We start from the raw sequence: 12,175 nt of genomic DNA on the forward strand, positions 1-12,175 counted from the left end.
TGCATTGCTGTATCACAGAGTGTCAAACCAACATCTCCATCACAAAGTAACTGAATTGAATCCACGTTGTTTTTATTAAGAAATTCCTTTGACTAAAAATGTTTATGATGTCTATGGCATTAAAACAAACATTTTAAAAATATTATCTCCATCTCATCTTGTAAAAGTTTGTTTCAGTATGTGTGTTTTATCATACACACAGCAATACACAAATATTATGCAAGATAAATACATGCATAGCAGACATAAAGCTCAAAAACTGCCCGAGTATGGAACCAAATGTAGAGATCACTTCTCCAGACTGTGACGGCCCTTGTAGATCTGTGAAGTGGTCACTAGAGGGTGCTAGGGGAGCAGAGTAGAAGACGGGGATAGCACCCCTCCTGGCACTTCCTCCCAGCGGCATTTCCCCACCCTTTCAGATGAATGACCCAAGAGCCAGGTGGGTTTTCCAATATACTTCCCCGTGGCAGCCTTGGGCATTCCCAAAGTGGGGAGTTTCCCTGGGGCCAACACACCTATGATAATCAGAATGGCAAATAGTTCTTTTTTCTACATTGACTGGAAGAGAGGGCTGATGCCCAATAAATGAGCAAGAAGCCTAGGACACGGCCCCTGATGAAGGTCCATTGCCCTGGGTGCGGGAGTTCTCCAGGCTAAGCCCAGGGAGGGAGACGGGGTGGTGATGGCAGGATGGAACAAAGCGGAAACCCACCTTCCACGGAGATGTCCTGGATGGCAAAGCGCAGGATGATGGTCCAGATCATGCCCAGGGTCATCTTCACATTCCCATCCACGATTTCTACAGAAACAGCAGCACCACGCATCAGAAAGGGCCTCGGCGGGGACAGAATTAACACTCCCTCAGCACCCACAGCACTCCATGCCCCACACTAGGAATCAAAGACTCCAGAGCTCTACTTCTAGGGGGAAACCGGATTTCTGCTTGTTTGTTTTTGAGACAGGGTTTTCGCTCTGTCACCAAGCTAGACTGCAGTGGCGCAATCATGGCTCACTGCAGCCTCCAAATCCTGGGCTCAAGCAATCTTCCCATCTCAGCTTCCTGGGTAGCTGGGACTACAGATAGGCCACCACTCTGGGCTAATTTTTTCATTTTTTGTAGAGACAGGGTCTTATGATATTGCCCAGGCTGGTCTCAAACTCCTGAGTTCAAATGATCCTCCCACCTTAGCCTCCCAAAGTGCTGGAATTACAGGCATGAGCTACCATGTCTGGCCTGGATGTTTCTTAAAGTTAATGCATAAACTGTGACAGGCGCTGGAAGAGAAGTCTATTTGGGGCACCAAAAAAAGGTGTAATCAATCCTAATTGGAGACAGTGGGTACATCGGGGAAGGCCACAGAGAAAGGGGCATTTGAAATCCTGATCTGTGTCCCCAGCTGATGAAGAAGAGGAGAGGATTTCTAAACAATCACAAATGTTCTGGCAATTCTGTGAGCTGGGGCTGTCTGGGCAATCACAGCTCTCAAAATAGCCACCCACATGTGGAAAAACCAGTGGAATCAAGAGACAGTCACAAACTTAAAGTTTTGTAAATTGCCATTTTGAACCATCCACTGACTCAACCTCACAATGCCATTAGTTTGGGTATTAAAACAGATTAAAAAAAAAAAATCAAACAACAGCTTCAAGATCACAGCTAACAGATAACCCACTATATTTAGTCTAAGCAGCACCTTTTAGAGTTTTAGAATCTACAAGTTCTATGAAGTAGATTTTCTCTTTTTTTCTGTACCAGGCCTAATGGCAGGGAATACAACATAAATAAGCCCTATTTTAAGAAGCCCAATACAAGGAGCCATTTATGGTCTTGTGGTTGAACAAGTGATACTCAAGTGTACATTCCACACCCCTCACCACCTGCATCCAGACCAGGAGATAGTAATCTGGCCCATGGTAAGACACGCTCAGTTAAGAGTAAGGTACCCAAAGAATATCTTATTTTTTTCCCACCTACAGCATTAATTTTAGGGGAGACCCAATAGAACCATGAGAAGGATCCATTTCTAGGGAGTCTGACCCTACTAAGATTTGCATCCCACAAACCCCTGAAACAAGAGTGGATTTCCATTAAGGACAGTATACCCTGACATCTTAGCCCCTTTCCCAAAAGTGAAGGCAAAACTGTATGCTGCTCCATGACCAGCAGGGTGTAGTCCATGGAGCGGTGCTTGGCCACAGCCACCTCCCAGGGGCGGAGCAGGTAACCCACTGAGTCTTCATGGGATGCTGAGCAAAGGAAGAAGTGTCCACTTTGGACATGGAATAGGATGTAACCCTTCTTGCAAACAGGGAAGTAAAAATGCCCTTCCCAGAGCCCCAGACACCAGGGGAGCACAGTCCCACATCCAAGCACTTGAGTTGGGGAGAAACAGAGAGCTGTAGCAGCATGCAACCCCTTTTGCTACTAAGCAACACAGCCAGCCAGCATTTTGCAGTCCACATTGTGGGGAGGCAGAGCTACTCTTTAAGAATCAGTTCATAGACTCGGCAGTGGCTCAAGTCTGTACTCCCAACACTTTGGGAGGCCAAGACAGATGGATTGCTTGAACCCAGGTGTTCAAGACCAGCCTGGGCAACATGACAAAACCCCATCTCTACAAAAATACAAAAATTAAATAGGTATGGTAGTGCCTGTAGTCCCAGCTATTCAGACTTAAGTGGGAGGATTGCTTGAGCCAAGGCAGAGGCTGCAGTGAGCTGTGATCGCACTACTGCACTCCATCCTGGGCAACAAAGCAAGACCCTCTCTCAAAAAAAAATAAGATAAAACAAAAAAGTAAAGGAACCGGCTCAATAAAGCTTTGATATTTTTAAAAAAGCACTTTCATTTGTGATTTCTAATGGTTTAAAGAGTTCATCTAAATTGAAAAGACAAAAATACCAAACTCTCAATAAATAAGCAAAAGACAAAAAACCATAAAACATGAAATACAAATAATCAATTCATAAGAATGTTCAATCTCACTTATAATCAAAGAAATAAGATCACCTTCCCATGCTATTAAATTAGCAAACTTAACAAACAAAGTTAGGCTGGGTGAAGTAGCTCAGGCCTGTAACCCTAGCACTTTGGGAGGCCAAGGTAGGAGGATCGCTTGAGCCCAGGAGTTCAAGACCAGCCTGGGCAACATAGGAGACCTTGCCTCTACAAAAAAATGAAAAAAGTAGCCAGGTGCAGTGGTGCATACCTGTAGTCCTAGCTTCTTGGGAGGCTGAGGCAGGAGGACTGGGGATTGAGCCCAGGAGCTCAAGGTTGCAGTGAGCTGTGATAGCACCGCTGTACTCCAACCTGCGTGACAAGTCAAGACCCTGTCTCTTAAAAACAAAAACAAAAACAAAACCCAAAAAAACCCAAAGTTGAAAAACCACATGCCTTGATGTCAGCAAGGCTACCACATTAGAAGTGTAAATTGGTTTAAAAAACAATAATAATAATTTCTGGGAAATTAATCAATTAATCTGGGAAATAATTTGGCCACAAGGAGTATGCATCTTAAAGTTGCTCAACTTTTTGGTAGTAAAATTCTATCTCTAGGAATCTACCCCTAGTCAATGAAAGGAAATGCAGAGTAAGGTTTCTGTATGAATGCACTTGCTGCAAGGCTATATTTATCACAGCCCCATACTAGAAACCTCGCAAATGTACACAGTACACAGAATGACCAAGTAAATCCCCAGACCCCATATCACCCTCTGCTAAAACCTCCACAGCTTCCCACCTCCCTGAGAGTCAAAGCCAGTGGCCAGCAAGGCCCTCGTAGTCTGGCCGCCTGGGCCTCTGGTTCCCCTTCTTCCCCCTGCTCTTCCTTCCCCTCCCTGCCTGCTCAGGTCTCCCTGCAGCTCCCCATCCCTAGATACCTACATGGCTTATCCCTGCCTCCTGCCAGTTTCACTCACATACCCTCTTCTCATGGACACCTCCCTTGACCACCCAAGTTCCTCCCTGCTTTGGTTTTCTCCATCTGACAGGTGTACATGCATATTTTCTCTCTTTCCCCTCTAGAACGTAAGCCCCTTGAGGGTAAGAATACTTCCTTCTTTGCATCATTGCTTAGAGTCCAGTATGAAGCCTGGCACAGGGAAAGCCCCCATCAGCATCTGCTGAGTGAATGAATGGGTGAACAAACACTAACCACAAGTGGGGGTATGGGCAGAGCTAACACCGGCCTGGGCCCCCTGAGAACACAATGGGCCTCAGTCTCTTCCAGGGCAGGGCCCAGGCCTGGGATGAAGTATGACAAACAGATGATGAGGCCAGGCGCGGTGGCTCACACCTGTAATCCCAACACTTTGGGAGGCCAAGGTGGGACAGATCACTTGAGGTCAGGAGTTCAAGACCAGCCTGGCCAACATGGTGAAACCCTGTCTCTACTAAAACAGAAATTAGGCAGATGTGGTGGCACATGCCTGTAATCCCAGCTACTCATGGGGCTGAGGCAGGAGAATCGCTTGAATCTGGGAGGGGGAGGTTGCAGTGAGCTGAGCATGCCACTGCACTCCAGCCTGAGCAACAAAGCAAGACTCGTCGCGAAAATAAAACAAAACAAAAAAGACAATGAATGCAGCCATTAACGATTACATCATGAGTGCTTAATAACTTAGAAAAATTGTTCAACACGGGAAACGGGAAAAGCAGGTAAAAAATTTCATAAACAGTGTTTAAAATATAAGGGGAAAAATTTTTAAGCCTAGAAAAAAGCTCTGGCGGTAATCCCATGGTTTGGCCTTCCTAGAGGTGGGACTGCAATGCTAGCCCTCCCCTGGTCCCCCACATGCTGCCCCACTCTGTCACGGCCAAACTGCAGGGACTCCCGCTGGCCCTGACCTCAGTGCCCGCGGATCTGCCATCTTGGAGCCCTCCTGGAGGGACTGAGAGAGGCAGGTGGCTTCTTTCTTGGGTCTTGCCTACTTATCCTCTTCTCCTTCCCCAGAAACTCCCCAGAGAATTTTGCTTACTGAATTCTCATTTACACCAAAGACATAGTTTCACTCCAGAAAACAGGCACCAAGCACGAGCACAGAGAGTAGGGTGTGCTTAATTAGCAGCCCATGTACGCCCAGCCCCAGTTCCCACCTGACTCCCATCCCATTCACTCTCCTTCCCCTTCCCTGGCATGGCAGGTCCTGTATTCCAGGCCTCCGGCTTCTCAACGTTTGCAGCAGGGATGCCCCATCTCGCAGGCAGCTTTGTGACAGGGACTGCTTGGAAGGTTGGGCCCAAAGGGAGGGTTCCAAGGTCACAACTGGGCTTCGTGGGAAAAATCTTGATGACAGATTAACAGCGTCTGCCCTTCCTGGTCTACGGCGAGCCATGAAGCTGCTCGCATCGCCTGCTTACTGGGAACCTGTTTCTCCCTCCAGAGACACCGTCATCTGTTCAGTATTCAGATGGCAGAATGAATGCTGCAGAAATTCCATGTGACAGAAACTAGAACCCCAGGGGCCACCACCTCCCAGACCAATGCTGTGGTATGGCACCCATGGCCCCCTCCATCCTAAAGATACATGCTACCTCACTGAGACCACCTCCATGCTCACAGCACCCAAACCCTCAGGCTCTACCTGCCCAAAGACCTTCAAATACAAAATCCTTTTTGAGTTCCCTCCCCTGGTTAACTACATTCCAACCACTCACCCAGGCCAAGTCCCAGTTCCATGAAGTCTACCCATTCTAGAACCAAGTATCGTAAGGGAGACCTTAAGGATGTGCTCCAACCTCTCCCTGATGTGTGGAAGTTCCTTGTCTCCAGCCTCCATGTGCACACCTTCAGGGACAGGACACTCATGACCCTCCCAGAGCCCCGGTTCCATTTCCCAAGGCTCTGCATGTTATCCAGAGTCCACCTACCCACAGAGTACCTATTCTGGGCCTGCTTCTGCCCTTCGGAGTCAGCCAGAGGTCTTAGTCCTTGCACTGCATGATAATCCTTCAAAGACTTTGGCGGGGGGCTGAGGGGTGTCCCTGCTGGGCCTGGTCTCCACAGTCACAGCCTTCAGCAGCCCAGGATGGACAACCTGCAACGTTCCCCCGCCCCCCTTCCAGGAGAGTTCGTTCCAGGCGATCTGCCCGTCACCTTTTATTTATAATCTACATCAATAAACTCCATTTCACTTTTAAAAGCCCACAAAATGCTATTTGCTGCCTCATCTAGTTTCTTGGTTTAGCAGAGCGGCCACTGTGGCATGATCCTAGTGCTCAGCCGGATGGGAGCGGATGATTTCAGACCTGGAAGCCGCAGCTGAAAACACTGGCTCCTCAGGGCAGGGAGAAGGTAAAGAATATCTCATTTTAAAGGAGGCTTTTTGGCTGGGCGAGGGGGCTCACGCCTGTAATCCCAACACTTTGGGAGGCTGAGGCAGGTGGCTCATTTGAGGTCAGGAGTTCACGACCAGCCTGGCCAACATGGTGAAACCCCATCTGTACTAAAAATACAAAAATTAGCCAGGCGTGGTGGCGCGAACCTGTAATCCCAGCTACTTGGGAGGCTGAAGCAGAAGAATCACTTGAGCCTGGGAGGTAGAGGTTGCAGTGAGCCAAGATCGCGCCATTGCACTCTAGTCTGGGTGACAAAGTGAGACCCTGTCTCAAAAAACAAAAAATAAAGGAGCCTTTTCAAAATATTGAGAGAAGCTAGGCCTGTGTCAAAGGAAAAGGGAAAACCGAGGCCGCCAGGTGAATCACCTTCCCAGCACAGCAGCGGCAGTGAGATGAGAGTTCACGCCAGTGTTCCTCTCACTCCTCATCCCTGAGGCCAGCACGGCAGGGGCAGGCTTGATCTGCCATCTCATTACTGAAGACAATTCCATGTGAAAGTTCTGTCCTGGGACCCGACCCGGGGAGGCAGCGCTGACAGGAAGAGGGAGGCCTCAGCTCTGGAGCCTAACCCTGGGTTTAACCCTGGATCTGCCACATAGAAGCAGTCTGGCTCGGAGCCTGGGCTCAACTGACGACACTCTTCCATTCTAGCAACTTTTCTGAGCCTCAGTTTCCTTAACTGTAAAACGTGGCTGGTGATACACATCCTACGAGTCCATCGTGACAGTGGCAGGAGATGGCCCCTGTAAAGCATCCTGTCTGGCAACACAGAGCTGGTACTCGGTGAGCGCTACTCTCTTCCACCTTCCCCTTCCCTGCCCTCCTCCCCCGCTTTGGAAGAGGCTTTAAAGAAAAAACAAGTTGTTTTTTAAAATTTAGTTGCCAAATTTTTCTTTTCAAAAAATCTGGATTTCTGGCTTCTTTTGAAAAACCGGAAGATCTAGCAGCACCGGATCCACACAGCGGCAATTTCTTACATCCACAAGGTGCCCATCCCGCTTAGGACAGGATTCTGCAGCTCGCCACAGGGGCTACCCACCCCTGCCACTGACCCCTGAACCACTTCAGAAATTCCCTACACTCCCCTGCCCTGGGGGCATCTGAGCCTGCACCAACCACCTGGGTGACTGTCTTTGGCCTCCCACGCCTGCTTAGTTATAACTTTTTCTGCCAAGTCTTGAATTGCTCCCTAATAAAACAAACTGTTCTTTTCTTATAAGGCAGAGAACATCTTCCTAATCACAAAGCAGAGTATACTGCTATATGTAAATCCTTTGAGCATTTATTGAGCACCTACTGTGTGCATCATGCTGCTAGGAGCTGGGGCCACAGGATGTAGAAACCATGCTTTCTGCCTTTGGGAAGCTCATAGCTGGTGGGGGAGATGCTGGAATCCACAAGGCACCTCCCGTGACCACCTTGGGCACTGGCCTGAATTCCAGATAAGGCCAGAGGTGAGCAAATTTTTTCTGTAGAGGGCCTGATAACAAATGTTTCTGGCTCTGTGGTCCATACAATCTCTGTAGCAACTACTCAACACTGCCATTGAAGCACAAAAGCCACTGATGATACATTAACACGGGTGTGCTGTGTTCCAATATTTCCAAAAATCCGAGTCAGCTGGACTTGACCCCACGCACTGCAGTTTGCTGAGCCTGTGTTAAAAGTTCTCCATTTGATGTATCAACAAAATATCCCTCCATTTCTAGAAGAGAGGGGACTGTAAGCTTCAACCAGAGAAGAGGTCTGCTCCTATGGACCTATCAGGAGCAAGACCCCTGCCCCCTCCAAGGAAAGGCCACTCTCTGAGGGCATTTCTCTGGTGTCAGAAAGACCTGCGTTTGAGTTCCGGCTTTGCCATTTATTGACGGCAGAACCTTAAGGAAGTAACGTAATCTCTTTAAGCATCTGTTTTCTTATGGCAAAATTGGGAGAATTAATTATGAGAGCTACCTCATAGGGTTGTTGGAGGATTAAGTATATGCCACAGAGTGAGCAATCCACTCTCACAGCCAGGGTGTGTCTCAAATGAGTGAGATTCGTTCGTTTTCAGGTCTCTGACCTCACGCAGCAGGTGCCCCATAAATACTTGCTAAATCCACGGTCACAGGACTGAAGGGGCCTGGATAGAATATCTTCTGCCTGCTCTAAACGACCAACTCTCAATTTTTCAGAGCCACCACCAGGCACACAAGAAATTATACTATCTTCTTTTAATCATTAAGGACATCCTAGTAATAGCTTTTTTGGGAAGTGTTTCTAAGTAAAAGTGAAAGAGTTAGGAAGCTACACTGCAGGGAAATGCTATTAAAAATGTTCCTACAGACTTCAGTCTTGCCAGGACCCCGGGGGAGTCTCGGGGCAGCCTCCGGCCTCCACCAGCCTGCATCTGCACACCCTTTCCAGCCCACACACAAACCCTCTGCTCCAGGCAATGCTGTGCAGTCAGGCCTGTGGACAGGGGAGGGGGCATGCCACACACACAGAACTCCACAGAGCAAGGACGTGGCTAAGCTGGTGCAGGCATGGGAACAGGGGTCTGAGTCCTTGGTTTTGGGCAGCGCTGAGACCAGAAAAGCGCTGTTGCAATACAAAGCACCCACAGGCGACCAGATGGAGGTGTTGGGGACCCACTGCCCAATGCCCCCAAGTGATGCACGGCCCAGGAGGCAGCTCAAAAAAGGCTGAGAGAACCAGGGGGGACAAAGAAAATCAGACTCCTTGGGGCCACCAGAGGCAGGCCTTACTCACCTTCGGCTCCGATGGACACCAGTTTGACACCTTTGCTGGCTATGAAATCCAGGGCCTTGTTGACGTTGGAGATCTTGTGCACCCTCATCTTGCCTCGCTCTGGCTTGGCCAAGCGTTCACCTGTTTGGATCAAGAGGGAGGAAAAGGAAGGTGAGATGCTATGAGCCAGGGGCCAGAGCTACTATCACTACACCCTCATCCAAGGCACAGCTTAGCTAGGCAGGAGCGTGTGCATGTGTGCACGTGTGTGTGTGCTCACACGCCGCTCAGGGGCTGGAGAATGTCACCCTGGCAGGGAATGGAGGGAGAATCTACCCTGCCTCTTCTTTCTTCCACTTCTCAGGTCCAAACCTGCTTGCATCCACTCAACATTTATTTATCAAGCCCCTATGCATGCCAGGGATTTGGCTGGGTGCTAGGAATAGGGAGGTGAACAAAACAGTTTCTTGCCTTTATGTAATTATAGTCCAGTAGGAGAGACAGACCTTAAACAGAGAAACACAAATAAATATATACAATGAACATATACAAAGAAAGATCCATGCTCTTCAAAAGAGGAGGAGGAAGAGGAAGGAGGAACTGAGGATTGGTCAGGAAGGTCTGAGTCTTTGCAGCCAGGCAAAGAAAGCAAGGAATGATGATCAAGGCAGAAGGAATAGTACATGCAAAGGCCCTGAACTCCTTTCTAGCCTTCCCTGTGCCCTGGGAGCAGGGTATAGGTTACTCAAGTATGAACTTCCCTGGTATTTAAATGGGCTGCCTATAGCAGAACTGCAGTTCTTGTCCTGTTATGCTGCCTCCCATGGGCACCCACGGCTCAGCTCCAGGTCAACCCTCCACCCCCACCTCCAGACTCCACACAGTAGCTTCTGCTGCTCAGGTTTCAAGGTCAGAACCTTCAAGAAAATAGAGGTAGAGGAGCTGGCTCTCCAAATACCCCCATTAAGAGTGCTTTTATCCCAGAACAACGAGCATCCAGGAGCCTCTGAGAATTTTCTAAGTGCAGCATGTGGCCATACCTAGGAAAGGGGTACATAGCTTTCAGGGTCTCTAAGGGGCCAAGGACCCCAAAAGGCTGAGACCCACCATCGCAGAGCCTGGAACTCAGGCCCCTTGTGCCTGCCCTGATCTCCCGACCAGCCCCACTGTCTCCCCAGCAGGCCGACAGTCTGGCTGTGAGAGCTCCAGGGACCAGCCACTGGGATTCTGGGCTAGCCCACCCTGTCAGAGCAGCACCTCTCCAGGTGGCCTCCCAGCAGCCCGCTAGCTTCTGGAAGACAGCAGACTTCCTGCCACAGATGGGATCTGGCTGTCAGCTCCCAGGGAAGCACAGCTGTTTTTTAAATTAAATCAAGACTTTCCACCTGGGGCCCTCCCAAGGCTCTGGGGGCAGCCCAGCAAGGTACCCCAGCATTTCCTGTCCAGAGGAGATGGCACAGGGGCTCCCTCCCCACAGGATGGATGCAGGCAGCACCATGTCCCTCCCTGGAATGCTGCTCCTGCTACAGCCCCAGCTCTTGGGGCCTGTCCAGCTAAGTGGAGTGCCCCAGCCATTCAGCAGCTGCGCACACTGGCCGGAAGGGGGCTTCTGCAAAGGACAGTGAAGGAGGCAAGGGTTAAACATGGGAGAACGGGAAAAGCTTCCCAGACCTGGGCCAGTGGTTCTCAAACGTCAGTCACCACAAAATCACCTGGAGAACTTGCTAATCTGTGGCTGTCCAACCCCTTTCCCCCTCTCACTAAGTTTGTGATTAGGAGGGCTGGGGTAAGGTTTGGAAATCGGCATTTTGACAAGCAATCCTGCTGATTCTGGCGTGGGTAGTCCAAGGACCACACTTTGAGAATCTCTGTAGGCAGCATCCCCTCCTTCTCCTCATCCTGGGGCATCCTACCCATCTCCAACGATGATCAGGAGAAGAAGGTACCCCAGCATTTCCTGTCCAGGGGAGAACAGATCATTTCATAGAATAGATCCTCCCCAGCCTTGGGAAAGAGACACATGCTTCACAGACACGCACAGGTTCCCCTGGGCACAGGTCAGACCCATGCAGCAGGAACACACTGGGTATCATGCAGACAAGCCCAGCTCTGGGCACTCAGTCGTTCTAATGTTCCCAGAGCACCACCTACATGTCTGGTGCTGTTCGAAGCACCTGGGACACAGAGAGAAGATGGCCTGCCCCAAGGAGCTGTGTGGAGCAGAGAAGAAAACAAGTGAACCAAAAATGATTACACTTTGTGGTAAAAGATACGGCAGAGGAATTAATGGGGTATTAGAGGTGCTGGGGAGCTGGGCAGGGGGTGGGAGGCGGTGGTGCGGGCTGGGCACAGCCCACTCAGATTAGGGGACAGAGGAGGGGTGAAGCCTTCTTGAAGGACACCCTCAAGCTGTGTTTTGAAGAATGATAAATAGTAAGGCCAGGTTTGTTTAAAACTGGGGAAGGGTAGTAGAGGAGGTAGGAAGCAGGGACATTCTAAAAGGCAGTTAGAGGCCGGGCACGGTGGCTCACACCTGCAATCCCAGCACTTTGGGAGGCTGAGGTGGGGATATCACCTGAGGTCAGGAGTTCAATACCAGCCTGGCTAACATGGTGGAACCCTATCTCAAAGAAAAAAAGAAAAGAGAAAATAAATAAATAAATAAAGGCAGTTAGAAGAAAACAGCATGGTGGCTTCTCAAAAAATTAAACAGAGAATTCTCATGTAACTTAGCAATTCCACTTCGGGAAATATACCAAAAAAGAACTGAAAGAGGGATTTTAAAAGTATTGTGTACACCCTTGTCCCAGCATTATTCACAATACCCAAAAGGTACGAACAACCCGAGTGTCCACCGACAGGTGAATGAACAAAATGTAGGCAGCCATTTTATATCTGTAGGGCATACGTACAATGGAATATGATTCAGCCTTAAAAAGGAAAGGGATGGCGGCACATGCTCCAATACGGATGAACCGCAAAGACATTCTAGTAAGTGAAATAAATCAGTGTCACAAAGGGAAAAATACTGTATGATTCTACTCGTACAAGGTATACCTAGAGGAGTCAAATCAGAGACAAAAAGTAGAATGGTGGTTGCCAGGG

At 49.1% G+C, this 12,175-nt stretch overlaps 1 protein-coding gene across 6 annotated transcripts in view; it reads right to left on the minus strand.

Moving 5' to 3' along the window:
* The window catches only part of ACTN1 (actinin alpha 1), a 107,333-nt gene that overhangs the window by 37,524 nt on the left and 57,634 nt on the right, over positions 1–12,175 (minus strand). For all 6 annotated transcript variants that reach the window (XR_003120518.1, XM_025392537.1, XM_025392540.1 and 3 more), the window contains exons 3-4: positions 9,092–9,211; positions 716–802 (exon numbers count right to left, since the gene is read on the minus strand). Coding sequence is in view for 5 of the 6 variants with exons in the window: in XM_025392537.1 (XP_025248322.1) it covers positions 716–802; positions 9,092–9,211 (207 nt within the window). In the remaining variant the exon portion in view is untranslated. The remainder of the gene's footprint in view (positions 1–715; positions 803–9,091; positions 9,212–12,175) is intronic.

The sequence above is a fragment of the Theropithecus gelada genome, chromosome 7b (genome assembly GCF_003255815.1).
Source record: "Theropithecus gelada isolate Dixy chromosome 7b, Tgel_1.0, whole genome shotgun sequence".
Classification (NCBI taxonomy): Eukaryota; Metazoa; Chordata; class Mammalia; order Primates; family Cercopithecidae; genus Theropithecus; species Theropithecus gelada.